At 44.0% G+C, this 26,121-nt stretch overlaps 4 protein-coding genes and 3 non-coding genes across 7 annotated transcripts; 1 reads left to right on the forward strand and 6 right to left on the reverse strand.

Moving 5' to 3' along the window:
• Positions 1-4,877: 4,877 nt before the first annotated feature.
• TRNAV-CAC (transfer RNA valine (anticodon CAC)) lies at positions 4,878-4,951 on the reverse strand. The gene has a single exon. It is a non-coding gene; the product is annotated as a tRNA-Val (tRNA).
• A 390-nt stretch (positions 4,952-5,341) lies between these two features.
• LOC115666181 (pentatricopeptide repeat-containing protein CRR2, chloroplastic) lies at positions 5,342-7,717 on the reverse strand. The gene has a single exon (XM_056319841.1). It carries the CDS (start codon positions 7,688-7,690, stop codon positions 5,672-5,674), a length of 2,019 nt encoding a protein of 672 aa, XP_056175816.1. The 5' UTR covers positions 7,691-7,717; the 3' UTR covers positions 5,342-5,671.
• A 1,879-nt stretch (positions 7,718-9,596) lies between these two features.
• Positions 9,597-12,626, reverse strand: LOC115666180 (DNA-directed RNA polymerase II subunit RPB7). The gene is made up of 6 exons (XM_056320192.1): positions 12,378-12,626; positions 11,649-11,814; positions 11,508-11,558; positions 11,210-11,275; positions 11,066-11,134; positions 9,597-9,901 (listed from the first exon to the last, which is right to left on the reverse strand). Exons 1-6 carry the CDS (start codon positions 12,491-12,493, stop codon positions 9,839-9,841), a joined length of 531 nt encoding a protein of 176 aa, XP_056176167.1. The 5' UTR covers positions 12,494-12,626; the 3' UTR covers positions 9,597-9,838.
• A 4,202-nt stretch (positions 12,627-16,828) lies between these two features.
• On the reverse strand, positions 16,829-19,358 carry LOC115664434 (ras-related protein Rab11C-like). Its single transcript, XM_030586365.2, has 3 exons — positions 19,127-19,358; positions 18,763-18,958; positions 16,829-18,032 (listed from the first exon to the last, which is right to left on the reverse strand). Exons 2-3 carry the CDS (start codon positions 18,925-18,927, stop codon positions 17,544-17,546), a joined length of 654 nt encoding a protein of 217 aa, XP_030442225.1. The 5' UTR covers positions 18,928-18,958; positions 19,127-19,358; the 3' UTR covers positions 16,829-17,543.
• Positions 19,359-21,517: 2,159 nt separating this feature from the next.
• TRNAS-AGA (transfer RNA serine (anticodon AGA)) lies at positions 21,518-21,599 on the forward strand. Its single transcript has one exon. It is a non-coding gene; the product is annotated as a tRNA-Ser (tRNA).
• Positions 21,600-22,591: 992 nt separating this feature from the next.
• Positions 22,592-23,334, reverse strand: LOC115664435 (uncharacterized). The gene has a single exon (XM_030586366.2). It carries the CDS (start codon positions 23,318-23,320, stop codon positions 22,631-22,633), a length of 690 nt encoding a protein of 229 aa, XP_030442226.1. The 5' UTR covers positions 23,321-23,334; the 3' UTR covers positions 22,592-22,630.
• A 284-nt stretch (positions 23,335-23,618) lies between these two features.
• Positions 23,619-23,690, reverse strand: TRNAD-GUC (transfer RNA aspartic acid (anticodon GUC)). The gene has a single exon. It is a non-coding gene; the product is annotated as a tRNA-Asp (tRNA).
• Positions 23,691-26,121: the final 2,431 nt, after the last annotated feature.

The following is a 26,121-nucleotide window of genomic DNA, read 5'->3' on the forward strand; positions in this document are numbered from 1 at the left end:
TGATATGTACGGTCTCGTAAAATCCTTGTCGCCTGCTTTAACCATGCCTTTTAGAAAAAAGGAAAAAAATAACATAAATGATTCCTAAACTTCGATCAAATATACAATATAATTTCTAAATTTTTAATTTATTTTTAATTAAATATGTAATATGATTATTAAACTTTAAATTTATTCAATGTGATTTTTAGACTTTTGGTACATATTTATCTTAGTCCATGAATTATATAAAAATGTTCAATGTGGGTACATTTTCATCTTAGTTCGTGAACTATATGAAAATGTTCAATTTCATGGACTGAGATGAACATGTATCGAAACTCCAAGGACCATATTGATCAAATTGAAAATTGAGGGATCATATTGCATATTGGGCTAAAGTTCAGGAAAAATATTGAACAAATAAAAAATTCATAGATCACATTAAATATTGACCAAAATTCAATGATCATTTATATCGTTATATCTTTGAAAAAGGCCACATAAGATCCACATTCGTGCTCAAATTGGTACAATTTGCCCCCAGAAATGTGATCCTCGTTTGCAAACAAAATCTTTCTCAATTTAACCCTTGAAATCTGACAAGCTAAAGAAATTCGAAAAAAGAGACCAAATGGATTCCGCCTATCAACCAGATAAAATCGTTTTTTTCAATAATCAAGATAATTTTTCAGTTATCTTTGAGTATTTCACCTTCTGAATTTGAAAAGAAGCCAAAGGTGCGTTTGTTTAAGGGAAAGTGTTTTTTAGGAATCCGTTTTCGGGACTTTCATCCGTTTGGCTCGCCGAAAATGATTAGTTAACTGAAAACATTTTCCAGTCAAAAAAAACATTCATTGATAAAATTAGGAAAGTAAATTCCCTAATCAAAGAATGTTAAAACACTTTTCAGAATTGCTTCCCTTGACTTTTTTGATATTTTATTCTTTTTTTCTTTTCTTTTCTTTTCTTTTCTTTCTTTTTTTCTTTTTCTTTTTATTTTTAAAAATAAAAATATTAAAAAATTCGAATTTATTTTTTTGCCCGAGATAAAATCATGGGAATGAAATCATTTTCCAAATGAGATCCAAACACCAGAAAACGTTTTCAATCACATATCATCAAACAAAGGAAAACTATCTATTTTCCTGGAAAATGATTTTCCGAAAAACATTTTCCAAAAACGTTATGTTTTTCTTGAAACAAACGCACCCTAATTGTCAAATATTTCATAAATACCTCGTATTTCGATTTTATAATGATTTAAGTGCATATCCCAAAATAGACCAAAATCGTTTTATACATATTCTAACTACTTATTTCAAGCGCAACACGTATGTTCTTTTTCAAGTGTACTCTACACGAAAAAAAAGTCATATATATACTCCGTCATAAACATGATGTGTAGTTCAAAATCTTACAACTAATCTGTTTTGAAGATTTTGTCGTTCCAATTTTTTCTTTTTTTAATTTTGAGATAGGTCTATTTTTTCAGTAGTTTTTTAACATGAGGAGATTTTCGTGTGGTTAGAGCGGACGATTGCCAAAGGCGTTATTCGTACAGTGACGGAGGTCACGGAGATCGCAATTCTAGGGTTCGACAAGACGGACTTATGGTTAAGGCAATCAATCGTCCGCCGGTAGAAATCCGGCGAGATACAACGGCGGAGCCGAGGAAGTGCACATCGTAGATCAGCCCCGCAACAAGAATTGTCGGGATCGTGGATCGCGCGATGGCCCGAGGTTCTGCAGATGTTAGTCCTCGACCATAGGTATATTGTTTATCGTAGCGACGTTAATGGCCTAAGCTTTTCACATTAGTGTAAGGTTGTGATAATGTGATCATGGCCGACGAGAGAAAGGGCAATGGCCGAAGATGTTGTTCCTCTAATCCTGATGAAGGCTTCAGAAATCGCAATGCTAGTATTCGACGAGAGGGTTCTTTCCGTTTACGGTGCTCCAGCGACGGTGGCGTCGAGAAGGCAAATGCTGTGGACCTAACCGGCGATTCCGGCAGCCGATCGGAGAAATGATAACTGCTATTATGGCTATGGCGATCGGAGCCACAACGGGCACGTGTTGTGGATTGACACGCCGTGAGGAGGATCAAAGGCAGGATGGCGGATCGTCGTCGTCGTCGTCCGAAGGCCGTGATTGGGTAGAGATGAGATCTCGGAGAGGTTATGGCCGGTGAGGGTAAGATGACGGAAGCCACCGCGGCGAGGGGAATCGCGGAGATGGCCGGAGGAATGGCAAAGAATCATCTTGTGCTGAAGCCTATGGCGTCTCAATTTGAAAGCACGATTGTATCAATGGCAATAGAGACGTGTAATGTCGAATTCAGTGTAATCTAATATATTTGTACATCAATTTAAGACGATCCTCCAATCGCTCGACCGAACGAGCAATGAGGCCACATCGAAATAATCCATCTCTACCCTACACAAAACCAAACCAAAAATCTGCACAACATCACGTACACAAAGCGCCTAGGCGAAATCGAAACCAGACCCGGTCGACCAAATCACCCGCCGCCGCCGTCCCCCTGGGAAATGTAGACCGCCCCTACGAACATAGCTCCCGAGGTGCCGCCGCCATCGGCGTTGGCGGCTCCGTGGTGGTTGACCGCGACGTGATGGCCGGCACCTAAAGTGCCGTGGCCTCGGCCTCTCGGGTTGCGAGGTTGCTGACGCGGTTCGCGATCGGAGGGCGGGGCCATCCGCCGCCGGTTGCGCGGCTCGCTACGCCTGCTCTCGCCGCGATGATCCGGCTTACCAATGCAAAAACATAAGTTCAAGCCCTTCATTTCAAGAAGAGGTTCCAGAACGCAAGAGGAGGTTATACATATATAGCACTAGCTAGACTAATTATAGACAGACTCGTTCCATCACAAATCCTGCTCCTCATTATCCATATCACTTTTGAACTAACATTGTGGTTTTATCTTATTTTCCTTTTTTTTTTTTTCCCCCTTTCCTCTTTATTTTCTTCGAAATAATAACGGGAAAAGTGCCAAAAAAGTCCTAACCGTTAGCTTGAGTGCAATTTAGTCCTAAACCTTTTTTGGTGCCTTAATTCGGTCCTAAACCTTTTGCATTGGTGCCAATTTAGTCCTAAACCTTTTTTTGGTGCCAATTAAGTCTAAACCTTTTAAATTGGTGCAAATTCAGATCCTAACCTTTTTGTTTTTTGTGCCAATTTAGTCGTTCCGGCCAATTTAGACCGGAATTTGCCTACGTGGACGCCTGCCGGCCGGCGGCCGGTCACCGGCGCCGACGTGGCGCCGACGTGGACAACTTTAATATTTTTTTAATATTTTTTTGAATTTTTATTTTTTTCCTTTTTTTTTCTTTTTTTTTCCACTTTTTTTTTTGGTTGTCTTCCTCCTTACTCTGGCCGGTCGCCGGTCCGGCGACCGGCCAGAGGCCAGAGGCCGGCGAGGGCGAGCCTCGCCTTGGTCGGGCGAGGCTCGAGCCCTCGCCGGAGGCCGCGGCGAGGGCGAGGCTCGAGCCCTCGCCGGAGGCCGCGACGAGGGCGAGCCTCGCTGGAGGCCGCGACGAGGGCGAGCCTCGCCATGGTCGGGCGAGGCCCGACCTCTCCAGATCCGGCGAGGTCGGGCCTCGCCCAACCAAGGCAAGGCTCGGGCCCTCGCCGGAGGCCGCGGCGAGGGCGAGCCTCGCCATGGTCGGGCGAGGCCCGACCTCGCCGGATCTGGCGAACGCTCGACCTCGCCAGATCCGGCGAGGTCGGGCCTCGCCCGACCATGGCGAGGCTCGCCCTCGCCGCGGCCTCCGGCGAGGGCTCGAGCCTTGCCTTGGTCGGGCGAGGCTCGCCCTCGCCGCGGCCTCCGGCGAGGTCGGGCCTCGCCATGGTCGGGCGAGGCTCGCCCTCGCCGCAGCCTCCGGCGAGGGCTCGAGCCTCGCCATGGTCGGGCGAGGCCCGACCTCGCCGGATCTGGCGAGGTCGGGCCTCGCCGGCGGCTGGGCGAGGCTCGACCTTGCCAGATCCGGCGAGGTCGAGCCTCGCCCGACCATGGCGAGGCTCGGCCTCGCCGGGCGAGGCCGCCCTCCCCAGTGGCCGGCGAGGTCGAGCTCGCCGGCCACTGGCCTCTGGCCGGTCGCCGGACCGGCGACCGGCCAGATGAAGAAGAAACCAAAAAAAAAAAGTGGAAAAAAAAAAAAAGGAAAAAATAAAAATTCAAAAAATATTAAAATATTATTTAATTTGTCCACGTCGGCCCACGTCGGCGCCGATGACGGCGCCGCCGGCTATGCAGTTCCACGTAGCAAATTCCGGTCTAAATCACGGAAGGACTAAATTAAGACAAAAACAAAAGGTTAGGGATCGACTAAGACCAATTTAAAGGTTAGGACTTAATGCACCAAAAAAAGCAGTGACTAAATCGCACCATGCAAAAGCAGGACTGAATAGACCAAAAAAGGTTTAGGACTAAATTGGCACTAATGCAAAAGGTTTAGGACTTTTTTTGCACTTTTCCCAAATAATAACAATGGATAATCACATTTTTTGTCCGTTATTTAGTGACATAGTTGTAATGTATATCGCATCACGTACCCATTATATTGGACATCTTGAAAAATGACTTAGATTGAATGATGATGTTACTTTACGATATACATGTCAGAGATGAGCAGTCCGTCTACTTCCTGTACCTTCCTCGATTATATCTACATGCACGTACGCGTATGCCTCACACATCTCCTATCGAATCAAATTGAAAATATTCGAAATTATTCCTTCTTTTTAGCCGTAGCGCGACTAATATAAAAATCCGAGATGCGATAGAGACAACTCAAGCTGCACGTGATGAAATCTACAACCTAAAAAATAAAATCTAATATAAAAAAGAAAAAATCCGAGGAGGCGGAAGGGAAAAATGTCTGAGCCCGGGTTCGAACCGGGGACCTCTAGTGTGTGAGACTAGCGTGATAACCGACTACACCACCCAGACACTATGTGACCGGTTCTGCCCTAGTTTATATATAATAGAGTGTTCTGAATCGTCAGACAAACCTACAACAATAGGTTGGTCCGAATTCTTCTTACCCTCCCCCTTGTTTGGCTGGGTGAGGTTCATTCATCTTTACTTGTTCCTGGATTGTAAGTGAAGGACAATGGATTTGCAATTGCCGATTGCCGCCGTTAGCTAGAGTCGTCGATTTCGACTCCCGTTTTCGGTTCCCAAATTGTCGAACTGGTAGCAATAACGGGAATGCAGTGCCCGTCTTATGTCAAATGAGCTCCCTGCCGAGCCGGAAGGAACGAAGACGCCCCGACTAGATTGGCGCTGGTCGAGAGAGTTTATTTAGGATCCCGGGAACATTTGAGTATGAATACAGACTAGAGAGAAAAACCGAGAAAGCTCATTTAACTGTGACATTCATTCATCAAATGCCATTGTGATCTTATGAGTACAGAAAAGCTATACAAGTAAAATGTGTTGTTTCAGACGGTACATCAGGTCGCTCTCTCCTTGTTCTCAGACAACCCTCTGTATGTAAATCACGATTGGAGGGACAGATTGAATTTGTCGTCGAATGTAAGTTCCGGACGCCTTCATTCCTTCATTCACAGCACGAGCATGGTTGAGTTTCGGCGACGTTCTGGGATCCTGAACTATACTTTTTGCCTTGTGTTAAAGAGAGGTTTATCGAATGAATCGTGCCGGCAGCTACCAATAATCCCCGCAGGAGCATGCCCCATCTTTGAAACGGTGAATACGATTCACGTCCCGGACGAGGATCTCTCTCTTTGTATACTTGGAAATGAATTTCGTCACAGAGTGACAGTCTTCACATAACCTCAAGTTCTTGGTAACCCGTATCGTCTCCCCCTTGGCGCTGTTGATGAGTCCAAAGGCCACGGCTAGTTTTTCACTGTGCCCCAACAAAATGCGTTCCTTCTCCTCCAAATCAAGATCGTAATGCACAATTTCGGTTTGCGGCACATACCCGTCTTCCTTCATCTCCATTGACAAATTCAGCAACAAGGCATGGAGCTGCTCAATCTGTGGATTCAATTCATCGACTGAAGCAAAGGAATATATCTTCCTTTTGACTTCAGTCCAACTGCGACCGGGGACCTTTTGCAGTCTCCGAGCTTCGAGAAGTTTCTTCACTCTTCTCACCTCATCCCACATCTTGGCCTCCGCGTAGATATCGGCTAGGAGAACATAATTTCCAGCATTCATGGGTTCGAGCTCGAAAAGCCTTGCGCTCGCTCTTTCTGCAAGCTCGACATTGCAATGAATCCTGCACGATCCAAGGAGCGATCCCCAAACTTTAGGTCCTGGTTCAATCCGCATCTCTTCTATGACTTTGACTGCTTCATCTAATCTATTTGCCCGGCCAAGAAGATCCACCATGCAAGCATAATGCTCCACACTAGGGAAAATCCTATGTTCCCTTACCATCGAATCGAACAACATCTTCCCATCCTCGACAAGCCCTGCATGGCTGCAGGCTCCTAAAACACTAACGAAGGATATGGGACTCGGCGAGATTCCACTGATGATCATCTCGTTGAAAACCCGAATTGCCCTCTCTCCAAACCCGTGAACCCCATAACCCGAGATTAATGAATTCCAGGAAACTACATCCCTCTCATCCATCTTATCAAAAACTTGTTGAGCTCGGTCAAGCTTACCGCATCTTGCATACATTGTCACCAGAGCACTAATGACCGGCAAGATCGAGTCCAGACCTCTTCGCAGAAGATATCCGTGAATCAACCTACCCTGCTCCAATGCAGCAAGCGCAGCACAGGCTTGCAGCACGCTGACCATGGTCACAGAATTTGGAAGCAAATCATGGGTCATAAGCATCATCTCCCTGAAAAGTTCCAAAGCCTCAAAAGGCATCCCATTTTTAGCATAACAAGCTATCATTGCACTCCAAGAAACTACATTTTTCTCCGGCATCTCGCCAAACACGATTCCGGCGCATTTCACGCACCCAAACCTGGCATACATGTCCACCAAAGTAGTCATGATATGAACATGGCCCCCGTACCCATGCCGCAGAATTTGGGCATGAATCTCCCTTCCCTTATTCAAAAGCGAGAGGGCGCATTCCGAAGCCACGCATGCTTTCAACACATAGGTGTACGTGAACCTATCCGAAGGAATCCCGACCCGGTTCATCCTTCTATACAAGTCAAAGACCTCGCGTCCATGACCCGCCAAGGTGAGCGCCCTAAACAGCGCGTTCCAAACATAGATAGTTCTCACGCGAGTTTCCTCAAACACCTTCCGGGCATTCTCGACGGCGTCCAGCTCGGAGTACATGTTGATAAGCTTGGTCGCCAGGAACGGGTCCTGGTCGAACCCATTCTCCAAGAGATGGCGGTGAACGCTGAGGCCGTCGGGGAGAGAGTTCCGGCGGGCGCAAGACAGGATCAAGAGCTCGTAGGTGCGCTGGGTGGGGTCGGGTTCTTGAGATAGGACGCGCAGCGCCCGCTTCAGTTCGCCCCTCTTGCACAGACGTTGGATGACGTGGTTCTTGTCGGCGGTGGAGGTGGACGTGGACGTGGAGGTGGAGGTGGAAATGGTGGGGTTCGATGCTGAAGAGCAGAGGGTCGGTCTGCAGGAGCCGCGAGCGGCCGTGCACTTGAGGTGTTTGCTGAAAGGCGGAGGAGGAGGAGGAGGAGGAGGGGGTTGTTGAACGGTTTGGGGAGACCGAAACGCGAACATCACACGAGAACACGAGAGAGAGAGAGAGAGGGGTCGGGGAGATAGCAGGAGCGACCGGGAAGGCGAGGTGATGGTTGGTGGCAGCGAGTGCAGAACCGAGGGAGGGGAGACGAAGGGAGATTGCAGTGATTTTTAATTTTTCTTTTGAAATCCTTGTCGCTTGTTTTAGCTAATGTCTTTACAAGGGAAAAAGTCAGCAAAAATCATAAATTATGTCCAATGCAAAATATTTACTTCAAATTTTTCTCTATGACACACAAAGAATCTCAAATTTGTATTCGTGTGATATATTCACCTTAATTTTTTTTGTGACATAAAAAATCCCAAACTTATACCCGTGTGACACATTTACTCCACATTTGTGATACAGGGTAAAGGCGTCGCATAGAAACACATTTAGGGCTTAAAAAGTTGTGGTAAATATGTCATATTGGTATAAGTTTGGAATTTTTTATATCACAAAAATCTTTTTTTCTCAATTTAGCCCATGAAATCAGGCAAGTTAAAGAAGGTTGAAAAACGAGACTAAACTTGAGGGGATCAATCATATCAGGCATCTGCCCATCCCTCCCGTACGCTCAAAGGAAAATACCGCCGATCAAATGATAAACTCGTCTTCCCCAATAATCAAGATAGTTTGTTCAGTATCCTTTGAACCTTTCACCTTCTGAATTTGAAAAAAAGAAGAAGATAGAGTCGCAAGAGGTTTATAAAATTCACAAACACCATTACTAACCCAAGACATGACAGACGAAGGCCACTTTTCAACTCCCTCAGTCTTCAGCAATTCGACCGATTCTTACTGACTTCAAGCGATCATTTTCAACCGCTCAGACAAAACACAAGCACTTGACCCAACAAAGACAAAACACAAGCACACCAAGCTCTCCACAATGCTCAAAACACAACCCAACCTCAAATAGTAAGATAGTCGGCTCGTGGATACGTCGTAACCCCTTAAGCTATATCAGAAGCACTACCCTTTACGGTAACCAACTTGAACAAAGAAGCCACCCGTTCGACGAGTTAATCACCAGTCAATTCCACACACGTGCGTCCATAAACCGTAACCGAGCAAATAGTATCACATCTTTTAGAACGTCTTGTGCCCTCATATCAAGCTCAAGTATGAGAGGCAAATAGAGTCACAACGTGTGCAAATCCTCATCGTTTCCTCGACTCATTGACCCTGGATAAAAGGATCAATTCAGAACAGAATATCTCCATCGTCTCATCTCAATGCACCATACGGTGGTTTCAATTAGTCGCATCGCTCCTTTTTTGTTGCCAAGTGGTGCTTAAGTCTGCCAGTACAAAATGTGTCGACACCTATCAGTTTCACGAGAACAAGACCTGTTTGGCAAAGACCCCTTCCAGAAAGCCCAAGGCAATCATAACTTTATTTCGACTAAGCGCATAAGATGCATGACATTTCACTAGCTCAAGATACTAATGGATTGTAGCACGAAAATAAAACCAGCGCTTCTTCTTTTTTCCAGAAAGCAGAAAACCAAACCCACTTTCCAATAAATTAAGACTGACTTCCATTCCTTCCGTTTTATAAGCAAGAAATGCAGATTCTCATTCTAATGTGCAACAGATGAGCAATTGAAATTATCTTATATTAAATTAACAAGAGAAACCCAAAGAGACAATTAGGAACCAGGAAGAACCATGCACAGGACATGGTACAATTGGCCAGCACACTGAGGCAGTGATATTAGCCACATGGCCATCTCGGTGGTCACACTTTCAATCAAATTATTAGCAATTTGATGAACAACATTTACGATCAATTGTCTCCCAGCTCAGAATAATTCAGCCACTCCAGAAAGAAATAATATGCCTAGAAACTGGGCTAACTAGCAAACCGTAAATTTAGGTTCCTCGGTGGACCGATTGGCAATCAGCAACATTCTTCATAGAAATTTCATAATGTAAACAAGACTGAGAACCTGCCAAAGAATGTGTGACACTCCATAAAATGCCAGTAATAAGCCAGCCAACCTCGACAATTTTTTTACTAAAGCATGCCAACCTCTAGGAAGTTTTTACAAGAGCACTAAACATATAATACAACCAGTAGGCTCAGACATTCTACATCGCAGGCATGCAGCTCCCTCGCAGACAAAATGGAGGTCATCTTTGTTAGGCGGCAGCAGGATCATTTATCACACCCAAGAAATCATCCTTAATGGTGCCAATGCAGAACTGAAAACAACAAATGAACAAACTATCAGCTATGCTAGCTAGAATTTACACGTAAATCAGTTGACCGAGACATAATCAAATGCATGCTGATATGCCACTACTAAAGTTGCATGGTACGTGCAGTATCAACCTACTAATAAATTCCACTTCTTTGGTAAGCATGATTCCAGATTTTTAAGACTTGAGAATAAATAAGGAACTAGATTTTCCTATCTTGTCTTATTTGTCGGAGGGATTATCCTTCGAGGGAGGAGTTCTCAGTCACTCAAGAGGCCTTCTGACTATTCTGAAATACTAAAGCTAAAGGAGGCCACTCATCAGACAATGTATTCCTAGTGAAGAGAACGCTCTAGTTGGAAGAATGAAAGTAACTAATTTGGCCCTCCATTAGTAGCAGAGTTAACTATGACTCTAGCATGCTTCTTAAAGCAAAACTTTCAGCAGATGAAACTTGGAAGGGGCACTTGCTAGATCTGCAGAATTGCTTGATGATATGTTATCTATTTTGGATCCTGATGAACAAAACTGGAATCTGAAGATACGTAGTTCACTCTCCACAGTCCGGATGGTATTAGAACTAAGCCTTTAAAAGCAAAACGGGAGATGCCTGTGGTCCATCCATCCATCCTAAGCATTCTCTAATCACTTGGTGACAATTTTTGTGGTTCATGCTTCCATCTCCAAGAGAATACACACAATCGGGAAATTGGCATGTTAGCTGCAGCATCCAGTGTCCACTAAGAACTAAATCAAAGGATGGCATTCCTTGATTTAGTAATCAAAATATAGATATATAAGTTGGTGACAATTTTTGTGGTTCATGCTTCCATCTCCGAGAGTATACACACAATCAGGAAATTGGCATGTTAGCTGCAGCATCCAGTGTCCACTAAGAACTAAATCAAAGGATGGCATTCCTTGATTTAGTAATCAAAATATAGATATATAAGCAATTTGGCTTTAAAAGAAGTTATAGTGATCCAAATACTAAATGAGCCATCTACAATTCTAAAGCAAAAGCTTTCTCAGTCCTCTTCTGGAAACCTGTTTGGATGAAAGTAGGTAGTTGCCACTAATTATCTTAATGCTTCAAAGCAAACTATTGATCACAGTTAGGTACATGATAGAAGTAAGGCAGTATAGTATAAAGAAAGAAAGCCATACTATCTCGGTCGCATCTACGCGAGTCCCAATTATCTTTAGTCTTACTTCGCTGTCCTTCTGGATTTTTACCTGAAAGAAATCATAGAAAACTTGAACAATGATATAAACCTAAAGACATATTTTGCCCCCCTTTGAAAAACATACCGATCCATCTGATGTCGTATAGTTTGGCATGTCTCCAGATTGGAACTCCATGTCATCTGGTATCAACTGAAACTCAAAGATGATGATTTAACAGTCTGAGTAATTGAAAAAATAAAAGCAAGAGACACATAACTTGACGAGTAGTTCTATCCCCCTTAACTTGACAAGTAATTCAAATGCATGAGAAAGTAAGAAAGCATAGAAATTGGTCCACAAAAACTCACGGGAAAATTTTAGTACGATTAGAATGCATAAAAAGACTCTTAGAAGCAACAGCTCAAGCAAGTAACAGACTTACGTGGTTTGAAACAAAAATCTGAACCGGACCAGCTTCGGCAAAAAATCCCATCTGTGTAAAAGTCATGGTTATTAATCTTCACAACTGTATCTTCACACTACAGGATCATTACTAAACATGAATATGAAAAGAATGCCTCACCTTGTTCACCATTGTGACAACAGCCTCTAATATCTCTCCTTTGAAGGGCCTAAACACAACGCACTGGTACTTCACAGGGAACGTCACGAACCCCGTCCCCTCTCGAATCAATCCTTTCCCAATATTCTCTATACCAGTAATCGCCACCACGAAACCGTGCCTACCACTGCACCAAAGAAAGGATCACATGATGCCATGCCCAGGAGCGGTGAAGTAACGAGTTTTCTCTCCAATGGCCATGCCTCCACTACATCAACATTAAGCATTCTAAAAGAATTATGATCACACACAATCTTGCTCTAAAAGATTGAGTGGGCGGAAGAAAAAGGAAGAACTTTTACTATCCATTACGCATTCAATCACAAGAAACATTCCCTGTGATGAGGAATTGGAAGAACACCCCCCCTCGGAAATCAAGGAGCACTTTCAAACTGACAAAACCCTTAATCCTTGACAAGGGGCAAGATACCTTCAAGTGCCCTAATTCTCTACCCTGCTCTCCAATCCAAATTACGCGCCAATCGTTTCTTTTGGGGGGGGGCACAGAGCAGAGGGTGCAAGGGGCAACTACATCTAAGCCCTCTCGCGAAATCAAATTCCACAACCCCTACGCAGGGAATCGAACACGGTTCGCGGAACGCACAGTGGCAAGAACCGATTGAATCTTGAGACCGACGCGGAAACAACGCGCGAAGAAAAGAGGGGCAGAAACCATCGAAGGAAGAGAACCTGCAAGTGCCCTCGACGTCCTTCATGAGCTTGGCGACGAGGTTGTCGCGGAGGTTGCGACCGAAGAAGCGAGGGTGGAGCTGCATGTTCCTCTCCAGAACGATGTGAAAGAACATCTTTCGACCCCACCTCTCTTCCCTCTCCCTCCGACAGAGATTCTGCGGTCGCGGCGCAGAAGCAGATTCGAAGTCGAGATCGGGCCTTGATGCCGACGGCGAGGGCGGAGCGGGACGGCGGAGCTTCGCTCGGCTCTGTGTACCAATGGACGGCGGTGCAAGGCCGTGCTTCGTTTATACTGCTCTCTCTCAACTTCCATGAGGGGGAAATCGCCGCGTTGTTATGATTGATTTATAAAAGGGAAATTAGAATCAAAAAGTTTTAAATTGCAACTTTCAAAATAGTGCATTATTCTACGGGCAAATTTTTTTTTTTTTGAGAATATGGTTCCCTTATAAAAAAAAATACATAATATGGAATTCCATCGAAAATCTTTTTTTTTTGTTAAGTTGAGCTTTGTTTTAGGTACTTGCATATCTTCATTTATGAGATTCGAATAAACGGGGTAATTTTTTTCGTTTACTAATAAATTTTCTTTTTAGTTAGTGAAAATATTTTTCTACTTTCGTTTATCTGCGTTTTAGTATATTAAAGAATTCCACTTACTTGGGACATGTGAGAGTTTCCCTTTCAAAATATAGCAAAGAAAATAGGAAGCCATAGGAAGTAAAAAATTCTTCCAATTTCCTCCATAAAATAGTGGGCTAGCCGGGCTTTTCTTTTTTAAATGAGCGTGGGTGAAGATGTGGTCAGGTCTGGGAATAAGATGAGCAGTATAAGCTTAAGTTAATAGATCGTGGGGTGTCAAGTGTCGTGCTCTAAACGATTGACCGGCCCAGAGACTCCTGAGTCAAAAAAATTTTAATCGAACGTGGACAATATTAGTACATGGACCATTTTTGTTATAATTTCAAATTTTTTGCTTAGGATTGACGTGCGTGGGTCACTAATTGGTTTACGCGGGGGGGAGATTCAGCTAGAAGCAATCCCAAAAGCGTTGGCCTCATTCCTTCCGGTGCTATAAGATCGAATGAACTGCGATCTGGTTTCTGAATTCTTATCCCTCCAAAACTTCTGTATCGCGTTCTGCTCGTAGATCGACAGGACCTTTTAAGGGTTATCGCTGGCTACCTTAGGCATCATATAGTAGGGACCTTCTGCTCAAGTTCTCTGCTTCAAGCTAAGGTGGACCTAAACCTTGCACTTGGTCGAGGAGTTCTCGGCCATTGTAATTGAGTCCAATAGCTTTATTGATTCAAGATACTACTGATTACTTTCAATGGAAGACAATACAAGATAAATATTCCAAGTTCGCGGATGAAACGAGCCATCTTGTTTCCTTTCAGTTTTAGTGCACAAACTTGGTGGGAAAGTGCGATGAAATGGAAGTAACAAGAGGAGCAAACAGAGACCCGGGCCAAGCGCTCGCTTCACTGCTATCCACTGCTGCGAACGAGATCGTTAAATTTCTGAACAGCAGCGACGCGTGGGAAAGGGAGATAATGAACTGAGAACGGCGTACATTACACGAAGTACTCATCATTACACCTGTTATGACTAGACTACACCAGACTAGACTAACATTATTGTTTCCACATGGCATTGTGGATGCATGCAGGTGTGCGGAATTCTAAGCGAACTTTAAGCTAACCTAACACTCGACCTGAGCGAAGGCCTGTCTCTGCATACGGGGGTGGTGGGGTGTAGTAGGACGGGGGCGGGCTGGAGTATGAAGGTGGCGACGAAGGATATGGCGGAGGCGGAGGGTGATAGGATGGCGGAGACGGAGGGTGATAGGATGGCGGAGATGGTGGTGGTTGATAGGTTGGAGGCGAGGGCTGATAGGATGGAGGTGGCGGTTGATAGGATGGAGGAGATGGCGGTGATTGGTAGGTTGGAGGTGCGGGTTGATAGGATGGAGGAGGTTGCTGCGGTGGAGGCTGCCTGTACGGCGGTGAGTATGGTGGTGGATGTCTTGGGGAAGGCGGAAGGTAATCGGGAGGTGGTGGTGGATGCCGATGAGTGGGCGGCGGGTGCGGGTGAGATGGTGGACAGTGTCTAGGGGAGGGTGGTGGAGGGTGCCTTCCGGAGGGTGGTTGTTCTGGGGAAGGTGGTGGAGGCTGCCCATACGATGGTGGTGGAGGCCGGTATCTTGGGAAGGGTGGCGGTGGCGGAGGGTGCCTCCGGTAGGGCGGTTGTTCTCGAGAGGGTGGTGGAGGCTGCCCATAGGAGGGTGGTGGAGGCTGGTGTCTTGGGGAGTGTGGCGGTGGCGGAGGGTGCCTGCTGGAGGGTGTTGGAGGCTGCCCATAGGATGGTGGTGGAGGCTGGTGTCTTGGGGAGAGTGGCGGCGGCGTAGGGTGCCTGCTGGAGGGTGGTGGAGGCTGCCCATAGGATGGTGGTGGAGGCCGGTGTCTTGGGGAGGGTGGCGGTGTCGGAGGGTGCCTCCGGTAGGGCAGTTGTTCTCGGGAGGGTGGTGGAGGCTGCCCATAGGATGGTGGTGGAGGCTGGTGTCTTGGGGAGGGTGGCGGTGGCCGAGGGTGCCTGCTGGAGGGTGGTGGAGGCTGCCCATAGGATGGTGGCGGAGGCCTGTGTCTTGGGGAGGGCGGGGGTGGCGGAGGGTGCCTCCGGTAGGGCGGTTGTCCTCGGAAGGGTGGCGGAGGCTGCCCATAGGATGGTGGTGGAGGCCGGTGTCTTGGGGAGGGTGGTGGAGGATGCCTCCGGGAGGGTGGTGGAGGGTGTCTCCGGGTGGGTGGCGGAGGATGCCTTCCGGAAGGTGGACCCCCTCGGTAGGGAGGTGGAGGATGTCCATAGGAGGGTGGAGGAGCATGTCCGTGGGAGGGAGGAGGAGGAGGATGCCTTCGGGAGGGCGGTTTCACTCGAGACGGTGGTGGAGGGTATCCGTGCTTGGGCGGCGGAGGCTGTCTCTGAGATGGCGGTGGAGGGGTCCCATAGGAAGGCGGTGGCGGACTCGGCTGAGGGGCTGGTGGATACTGAGGAGGTGGTGTTGGTCGGGGAGTTTGGGGTGGTGGAGGGTACGAAGGAGGTGGATACCTCCCCGAGGGTGGAGGCTGCTGTCCATAGGGCGGAGGAGAACCATACTGAGGAGGAGGGGGAGGAGAGCCGTAAGTATAAGGCGGACTCTCATAAGCGGCTTTGTTGTTGCTGCTGAAGAGGTCACCTCCCGGATTCGCACCGGCGGGATCTCCGGCGGCGACCGCACCAAAAGAAAGAGCAGCGGTGCGCTCGATCACGAGCACCACTACCACCACCACCAAACTGCGAAGACACCGAGCGAGCCTCTTCATTTCTCACCCGACCATACAAACGCAACGCAATAAGCCTCTCACTTGAGCATGGACTTAGCGGAGAGAGCGAGCGAGCGAGCGAGGAAGAGATCAAATCCTTTGAAGGGTTTAAATAGCCCTGGTTCGGGTCCTCATTTCGCAATGCAACAGCACGTAACGTCACAGCAACACACCCTAAAAGGATTCGAGCCACTGTGTGGAGCACATGGCTACATGCATGACGAGGAAGCTTGATGAGACTCCACGTGAGCTGCTGCTCGTCATCCGACGAGGCAGGTCCCTATTTTTGGTGTCTTCTTCTGCAGTGGGAGTGCCTGATAAATTTGACTTTTAACCCTCTCCCAGCAACAGCAAACGTCAGGAAAAACTTTGAAAAAAGGCGAAGATAGTGCGCGAGAGAGAGAACCGTGTCCGAGAGAGAGTCTCGTGCTGTGACCTCATGCCTTCCCCAAATGAAGGTGGTGAAGTCATGCGCACGTTCCCCACACTACACCGACTCCACACGATGGCATTAAACCTGATGTACGCTCCTAGGCTAGCAGAGAATGGCGTGTTGCCCGTTCTTTTAGGGTCGGCCCTTGACATAGATATCGAGAGTCTTCCAGACCTTAGTTTCACCATCTTATCATGTTGCCGATTTTACTCGATTAAAAAAATTCTACCTCTAACGCGCCACCACATTATGAAGAGAAAATTACATCGCGAGTCCAAAAACTTGACCGGTCTGTATAACTAAATCTTATAACTATTAAATTGTGTATTCAAGTTTAAGAACTTGTCAAGTCTGTGTATCTAAGTCTTTTATCTTATATAGAAATATGTAACCCCAAACCAAATGATTCAATTAAAGACGTCATTTTCTTTCACCCCAAATTTAAATAAGCCGCAATACAAAATCGAGAACCCTAACTACCAAATGATCCCTAATTCGCGTTTGATTAGGAAACGATTACATGCATTTACACAAGCGCGCAGTGTGGAGGAAACAAGACAAAACATTAGATAAAACGAAATTTGGCCTCTGCAGCCTCGTCAAACGACTCATCCAAAGCTGAAAGAGTCCTAAGTTGGTCCCTTTTGACAGAGATATAAATGATGAAAAAGATGGCTTCTATTTTTTGAAAAGGCCGTAAATGTATGGCATGGAGATACCGAAAACATTGACTACTCTCCTTGGAGTTTCAAGGTTATTATCCTCAGCCTCTCATCATTTCAAATGTGTCGGTGATCGATGGGATGCCACAGGGCACTATTGCGCAAAAATCAGGAAATATAAATAGCTGCGGGCATAGAAATTGATGAGAGCAAGCTATTGGATCTTCTCCGTTGAAAGCAAGCCTGAAAACCCAAGGCAACACTTCAACAGAGAAACAGAAGGAGGAAATTTGGCTGCCGAAATCAATTGATGTTTGAACATGAATGCACCCCTTGCAGGCACCAACAGGTAAAAGACAGCGTTTTCTTGAACCTTGAATCATGGGTAAGCATGGAACACACGTGTTGCACCGATTCGACACCGAAAATTTACGACTAATATGATGTGGTTGAGTGGTATTGCTGCTCAATCAAGCGTTCTTGCCTAAACAAATTGATGATGCTGAATGCACCTAAAGACCATAGAATGTGATTGGTCTCCAACAGAAAGGAGGAGAAATTCCATGAGCAACGCAAAGGCTTGTGAACAACCCTATCAGCTGCCGATAAACCAATGCTGCCGGAAGAAAAACCGAAGAATGAAAAGACCCTGCTTGTAATCTACTAGCTGAGAGAAGTCCTTCCGCGTTAATCTTGATGACGGACACCTTCAAGTGGAACAACACCCTATCTTTTTTGCTGATCCTGATGCATCAGCAACATCGACTGTAGTTCCTTGACCACGACGGGATGCAGCGGCAGCAGCTTCCCGAGCTGCTAATGCCCTTAGCCTCTTAATATGGTTAATCTGGATCAAAATTGACTGGAACGCTCTCTCGATATTTGTTGCGTCCAATGCGGAAGTCTCCAGAAACAAAAGGCCCTCCTTGTTTGCCAAAGCCTGACCATCCTCTACTTGCACAGCTCTGAGGTGCTTTAGGTCACACTTATTACCAGCCAGCATGATCACAATGTCAGAATCCACATGGTCCCTCAGTTGACGAAGCCATCTCTGGATATTGTCAAAAGTTTGCCTCTTGGTTATATCATAGACAAGGAGCGCACCAACAGCTCCTCTATAGTATTGACTAGTCACAGCCCGGGACCGTTCTTGACCGGCTGTATCCCATATCTTTGCCTTAACCATCTTTCCTTCCACCTGCACCGAAGAACATAGACTATCTCAGAATCACAAGACTATCCACCTTCACCGAATGTCTCCAACCCTGATCATTGAAAGTGAAATAGATCGCAAGAAGATTTGATGCGCGATCACAAGAATGAAGGGGAACATGGTTAACACACAATAATACAAAAGAAAGGATAATCTCTGTTGGGACGCCCTGCGAGACTAGGTCATCAGTTCTGGGCTTTCTTCACAAGAAAAAAGGAAACTGCTTTCACTTCAACGAGTGCATGCTGACAGTTCATCAAGAAATAACCAAAGCACGCTTAACCCGATTGAAAGAAAGGCAGAGCTGTTAAATGAGAGTTACTCTAAAATCCACACTCCACCATCTTCTTGTTTCACCGTAAAACAAGAATCCTATTGAATAATAGCTACAGCCTCATCAAGACCTTTCACAATCCTGATCGGATAAACACCAAATGCTAATATAAAGATTAATTCAACAACTTCACTCTCTCAATTCAAGTACGGCTTTGAAATGACACTGGCAACCCGCAAGTTTCAACCTTGGCTGAAAGATAGATATCTAGTACGTGCTGACAGATTATCATCTAACCGAAAACACAAGAAAAGGTTTTGATCATACAATCGGCAACCAGCAGGACAACACAGGCAAACCAAGACTGATAAAAAGTAACATGTTTAAATCGAAAGGAAGCAATGCAAAGAAACAGATAATGAAGTCCGGTTGAGCTCTCACCTGTAGAATCCTCGACGCGAACTCAAAACCAATATTGGGCTTGAACTCCAAGCAAAACTCCTTTCTAACGAACCTCGAGAGAATGTTGGATTTACCAACACCGGCGTCCCCAATCAACACGATCTTGGACACATCGTCATACTCGATATCCTCTTTTTTTGCCATAACCTTCTCTCCTCTCCGATCTCTCTCAAACCTATCATATCCATTCGATAACGAACTCCGATCAAAAGCGCACTTCAAAGACCTCCAAGATTCGCACATTCATGCGCACGCATGCAAGCAAGCAAAAGAAGACATGGCTGATCTTGAAACCTTAGGCATAAACGACGAACGACGCTGACAAGGAAGTAAAAGAACGCACCTTGAAGGTGGATAGGTCGAGAAGAGGGGATGCTTCGAGTGAGGAAATCAAAAACGGGAAATGATTCTGAGGGTCAACAGTGAGGAATCTAAGGATCTTTAGAGGATTATCGTCTCAGGAAGAGGAGGAAAAAGATCAGAAACGACTGTTGCTGATGGACGTTGGTAACTGGTTTTCTTTTGAAATCTTGAAGAAGACGAGAGAAAGATAACTATGAGAAGGGATTTTTCAAAACGGCCAAGCTTAAATAGCCAATAGCCAAGCGGCAATCCCTTGCATGAAAAAAAGTACAATTTCAATTTGAACTTTATTAACGAGGGTTCCATAATCCTATCAAAAATGCTTCATATTTCATTTTTGAGATATTAGACATATTTATCACGAGAAAAATCAGTGCATTGGAAATTCGTTAAAATTGCAATATTTTTTTAATTTGATTGTTTAACAAATGTAGGGAAACACTTTTTGGCAAAAACCTTTGAATTTAATCAAAATTAGAATTTGATCGGATAGAATATGATTAACACAAAATTAATGCGAATGGATACAATTTAAATTAAAACACGATTGTCGGTGACAATCCCTAGCATGAAAAAACACGATTTAAATTTGAATATTGTTAATGAATTTGATTTTCAAGATGTTGACGGTGTATGTCACGATAAATATTAGTGCATTTGAAATTGCAACATCTTCTTATTATGTCGATCAACAAATGTCAGTTAACACTCTTTAACAAAGAAACAAATAGAATATGATTAATGCAAAATCGACATGAATGGATTCCTTTTTATTTTCAAACAAAAAAGTTTCGCTTTGGTTGAAATATACTATTGATTAAAGATGACACGAGTATATGATCACATGTTAATTCTCAGACCTTATAAAAAAGAAAACCTACTGGAGATCCAAAAGACGACATTGTTATTAAGCATTTGGACGGATCAATGAGCATAGTTGTCCCAATGAAAGAGGAGGAAGTATTTTATGTGGTAAATACATCACGTGACAATAATGCCATGATGTAACAAATCAATTGTCAATTTTCGTGTTTCATAAATTTCATCATACTTGACAATATGTGTATATGTATCTAGCTCTTTATTGATCGGTAACAGGACTTATTAATGCCACGTGATGGATCCATCATATAAAAGAACCTTCTCCTGAAAGAGGTGGCCTGGCCATTGGAGTTGGTCCACTAGAGGGCGATGGTAGTAGAGGATGCCATATCATTGTCCATGTTTCACACTAACGACGTTGTCGAAACCATCTCGAAACCATATCAAACGAATAAAATTAATAGCTTCTTTTTCTAGGCCAGAAATCACAAAGTGATCTACTACCAATGTATAACATAATGCGATGGAATTTTGTTAATTATCGTAATAGTTAAATGAGCATACAAATAATCGATGAGAATTATCACATCGTAATGTAAATCAATTAATTTTTATAGTTATAACTCATAATTAATGTGATAAAACAACATCCATTTCGCATCATAGTATAGTTTTACTTATCTTATTAAGAAAAAAGGCCAAAGTGTGTTGGGATTTATTGACCGAAGTCCAAATTTAAGCTGTGGAAACCCCCAAACTTTCATAAACGAGTTCTAAAAGCCTAATCTTTTAACTCAATAGTAGCCTTCGATCAGTTTTTTCTGAAAAATGTCTCCAGCCCAAAGGGTTATATTGAGGAAAGAAGTTGATGTTCAAGCTTTGTCAGCTACTAAAGTTTGGGCACTTTTCAGTCATTAAATCTCAACCTTTTTCCTTCAAAAGGAGCCCAAGATTCCGTCCAATTTCTTCAAGCAAAATGTAAACAATGGCAGTTTTTAAAAACAAAGGAATCATTATTATTTTAATAATCTACGGGTACAGGCACCAAGATCTGGCAACGTATTAACCTAAGAAAGACCCGACAAGTCGCATTAACCAATTAATTTAGAAAATCTAGTTTTTGAGCTGAAAATTCTCCGACTCCTATAGTGTGGACCAGCAAGGGTGTCCTTCATCGACTATTCTTAAATGAAATCACCAACATATCACCAGAAACCATCATATCCCCAAGCAACTCTTTTAATCATCAATGGTACTTTTTTTTATGTCCGTTTCTATCGATGCCTAGCTACTAATTCAATGCCATGTCAGTTATTAGCTGTGTATTTCGGTTTGAGAATTAATCGCCGGGGGCTATTCTCGATGACAAGGAACTTGATAATTGTCACTAGATGAATACGTACATGGGGATATATTGATTCAAGTTCCAAGATCGTGCTACGACCGATGTTGTTTCCTTCGCTTTATACTCGCTCGAGGGCGTCGGACAGACAAAGCAGATGACCTTATAGGAGTAATATTATTAAATTTTCGAAACTGGTCACATCAAGTGGGCGTGCCGGAGTGGTTATCGGGCATGACTAGAAATCATGTGGGCTCTGCCCGCGCAGGTTCGAATCCTGCCGCTCACGTTTTTTTTCTCCATGTTTTCCTCTTTTAAAAAAGGAACTTTGTTTATGTCAATTTTACTCAATATATCTATGTTAATAACACACTCTTTCTTTAAGATTGCCTCTAACGATGACACATAATTTTAAACTAAAAAGGAATGGCCGCTTTCCTTGCAACGGGTGCTACCTCATTCAACGTCATGAGTTTTGTTCAACAAAAAGAAACGTTAGTTTTAATGAGTTTTGAAGGTGCAAATTAGCAATTATTGAAAATTTTAAATATTTTTTTTGTAACTCTTCCTATTGAGTATTTCCTTGGAAGATTTTTATTATTTTCTGTTAATATTACAACAATACAGTTGATTGTATATCATGGAACAATGATGGTTATAATATTTTCTAACTATTTTCGAATCCCTTTATCTATATTAATATAAAATATATTGAACTAAGAACTTCAACTTTGTTTTGTTCGTCCGAGAAAGATTCATACGAATTGTGAGACAAGTTAATGAATAATCTATTCAAGAATACATACTTCAATTTCATACAAATGAAAAAAAATTCACCCTCCATGCAATGCATGGTCATTTCGCAAATTAATGTCAGTAAACTTAATCTTTACTAAAAAGAATGTTTGGAGCTTTCGCTTTCAACAAAGTTCTAATTTTGCATTCCAGATTGGATTAATCCTAAGCTCAACGCCACTCTAGAAGCATTGTTAAATATTCAATGTTGCATGGGTGATATGCTGTAGTTTTGTAACTACAATCTATATATCAACTATTCAAGTGTAAATGAATAAACTATTCGTACATGTAATCAATGGACCTTATAATAATCTTTCAAAGAATATCATTTGCAAACAAAGTTGGTAAAATAACTCGGTTTGCCAATAGACATGCGGTCTTACTGGTAAAGGGTTGGGGGTGCGGTCGGAAAGTACTAGGTCCGGGGTTCAGTCCCTATAAGCACCGCACACGTATGTACATAAAAAAAATGGAGCGAAGACCAAAAAAAATTCGTTTCTTTTCTTTTTTGGTTTTCCATCTCTACCGTGTAAACGCATAGATCGCAAGACACAAGTAAACGACCAGGCCCAGAGGGACCAAGACCACCAATGGCACGATTGCAGCCACACTATGCCCACTCTCACCGCAGCCCAAAGTCCCCAGCTTCATCTGCACCAGGTTCACCAGCGCCATCATCAAGAACCCCGTCCCGGCCACCGACCCCAGCGCCGAAGCCGCCATCCCCGCCCTAAAGGCCGCCGTGTTCACGTGCCCCGTCGTCGCCCCGCCATGCCCCCAGTCGCATTCGCCACAATCGTCCCCGCCTTCCTGTTCCTCAGCAGCGCTGCTGATCTTAATGGCCTGCTTGAGAGCCAGCGCGACGAGGCTCGAGAAGAGGAAGGAGCTGAAGGAGTACACGTGGAAGGCGACGAGGTCCTCCGCCACAGCGGCGCCCGGCCTGCAGGATGCAGCGCGGCCCCTGAAGATCAGGCCCGCGACCCTCGAGTCGGCAGGTGAGGTGGTGAGGCCGAGGAAGAGGGCGACGGTGAAGAGGGAGTTGACGTTGACGATGCCGTCCAGGGCCATGATGTGGATCCTGGTGGACGACGACAAGCAGCGCGAGACGAACCTCGACGTGGTCTCGAGGCACGACGCGGCAGCCACCGCAGAAGATCGACCCGGAAAGACCGCCATCCTCGGCTTCGTTCTCCCGCTCATATTTTCTTGCATCTAACAATTGTATATTAAGACAAAGAAGGAAGAATCCATGACACATGCGGCACGGATTAGGTCTGCGAGGTTGCGGGTTCAGAAGAACACGAGAAGGGTTGCGTCGAAGTGAGAGCTTTTCTGGGCATGGAAGCTGGCAAAGTTAACGTGTCTTGGCCGGGAGGACGCGTTGCTTAACGGGGTTCTTGATAAGCGGAGAATTTCGGGCTTATTTTTCGGACTTTCTTTTGTAAAAGGGACAAAAGACGGGGAAGAGAAAATAAAAAACAAAATTAAGTGAGAAAAAAAAATCGGGTTTCGCCGTTGCCGGGGATCGAACCCGGGTCACCCGCGTGACAGGCGGGAATACTCACCACTATACTACAACGACTTTGTTGTTAAGGTGCTCCACAAAAATATATATATTTTTTATTTTAATATAGAATGGTGCGAAATTATTTTACCCATGATTAGATGAGATAGGCGCTTCCCCGTGCAGGTCATCATCGGAAAAAAGCACGAGTGTTTGAAAATGCGCTGTGATGCTCATCGTGTTGAATCCGTTTGTTAGGAAGAAATAGTCAATATATAGATTATGCGTAGAATCCACTTATCGGTGCGGTTGGGCCCCAAATTTACATGAAAGAAATGCGATCGAACGATGAATATTTCGATTATGCACGAGTACTGAACCTGATCGATGAGTGAGTCTGGTATAAAAATTCTCGTGTTATTGATGGCATGAAAATACCATAAGTGCGTTTGGTTTAGTTTTCCAAAAAAGATTTAGGCCTCCAAAGTCTCTTGGGGAAAACTCGGGGTGTTTGGCAAATTTTATTGGGACCCTTTTAGTAAAATACTGACCTTGGCAAAGCTGAAAGCTCAAGACGGATAATGCTTCAAGTATTTTCGAAATGCCATTTTCAAGGATTTATTGATTGTTTTTTCCCATCTTGCCCTCTTTAAATTATCTAAATTCCAAATATACTCTCACTTTATACCCAATCACTCTGCTCCACTGCGTCACTGCTTCACCTCGCCATCTCTAGCGAATCTGCAAACACGTCCATCACTACAAAAAAACAAGGATTTTGCCACGAAAATTTGCGATGGAAATTTTTCGTCGCTAATTTGCGACGAAATTTGCGACGGATTTTTTTTACCGTCGCAAATTAGCGACGAATAATTTCCGTCGCTAATTTGCGACGGAATTTGCCACGAAATAAAAATTCGTCGCAAATTTACGACGGAAAATAAATCCGTCGAAAAATAAATTTGCGACGGAAAAAAAAATCCGTTGCAAATTTGCGACGGAAAATAAATCCGTCGCAGATTTGCGACGGGAAAAAAAAAATCTGTCGCAAATTTGCGACGGAAAAAAAAATCCGTCCGAAATTTGCGATGGAAAAAAAAAATCCGTCGCAGATTTACGACGGAAAAAAAAATCCGTCGCAAATTTGCGCCGGAAATAAAATCGGGGCAAATTTGCAACGGAAAAATAAAATCCATCTCAAATTTGCGACAGAAAAAAAAATCCGTCGCAAATTTGCGCCTGAAAATAAAATCGGACGCAAATTTGCGATGGAAAAAAAAATCCGTCGCAAGTTTGTGACGGGAAAAAAAATCCGTGGCAAATTTGCGCCGGAAAAAAAATCCAATGCAAATTTGTGACGGAAAATAAATCCGTCGCAAATTTGCGACGGGAAAAAAAATCCGTCGCAAATTTGGGACGGAAAAAAAAATCGGTCGCAAATTTGCGCAGGAAATAAAATCGGACGCAAATTTGCGACGGAAAGAGAATAAATCCGTCGCAAAATAAATTTGCAACGGAAAAAAAAATCCGTGGCAAATTTGCGACGGAAAATAAATACGTCACAAATTTGTGACGGGAAAAAAAATCCGTCGCAAATTTGCGACGGAAAAAAAAAATCCGTCGCAAATTTGCGCCGGAAATAAAATCGGACGCAAATTTGAGACGGAAAATAAATCCGTCTCAAAATCCGTCGCAAATTTGCGATGGAATAATAAATCCGTCGCAAAATAAATTTGCGACAGAAAAAAAAATCCGTTGAAAAATTTGCGACGGAAAAAAAAAATCCGTCGCAAATTTGCGCCGAAAATAAAATCGGACGCAAATTTGTGACGGAAAAAAAAAATCCGTCGCAAATTTGCGACGAAAAAAAAAATCCGTCGCAAATTTGCTACGGAAAAAAAAAATCCGTCGCAAATTTGCGTCGGAAATAAAATCGGACGCTAATTTGAGACGGAAAATAAATCCGTCCCAAATTCCGTCGCAAAATAAATTTGCGACGGAAAAAAAAATCCGTAGCAAATTTGCGACGGAAAAAAAAATCCGTCGCAAATTTGCGACGAAAAAAAAAAATCCGTCGCAAATTTGCGCCGGAAATAAAATCGGACACAAATTTGCTACGGAAAAAAAAATTCGTCGCAAATTTGCTACGGAAAAAAAAAATCCGTCGCAACGGAAAAACAAAATCCGTCGCAAATTTGCTACGGAAAAAAAAAATCCGTCGCAAATTTGCGACGGAAAAATAAATCCGTCGCAAATTAGCGACGGAAAAAAATTCGTGGCTAATTTGCGACGAATTTAGCGACGGAAAAAAATTCATCGCAAATTAGCGACGGAAAAAAAATTTGTCGCTAATTTGCAACGAATTTAGCGACGGAAAAAAATTCGTCGCAAATTAGCGACGGAAAAAAAATTTGTCGCTAATTTGCGACGAATTTAGCGACGGAAAAAAATTTCGTCGCTAATTTGCTACGAAAAACAGTCAAAAAAAGGATTTAGCCACGGAAAATTA

This window comes from Syzygium oleosum, unplaced genomic scaffold (assembly GCF_021117445.2).
Source record: "Syzygium oleosum isolate NSW1041296 unplaced genomic scaffold, Sole_v2.1 Sole_v2.19, whole genome shotgun sequence".
Lineage (NCBI taxonomy): Eukaryota > Viridiplantae > Streptophyta > Magnoliopsida > Myrtales > Myrtaceae > Syzygium > Syzygium oleosum.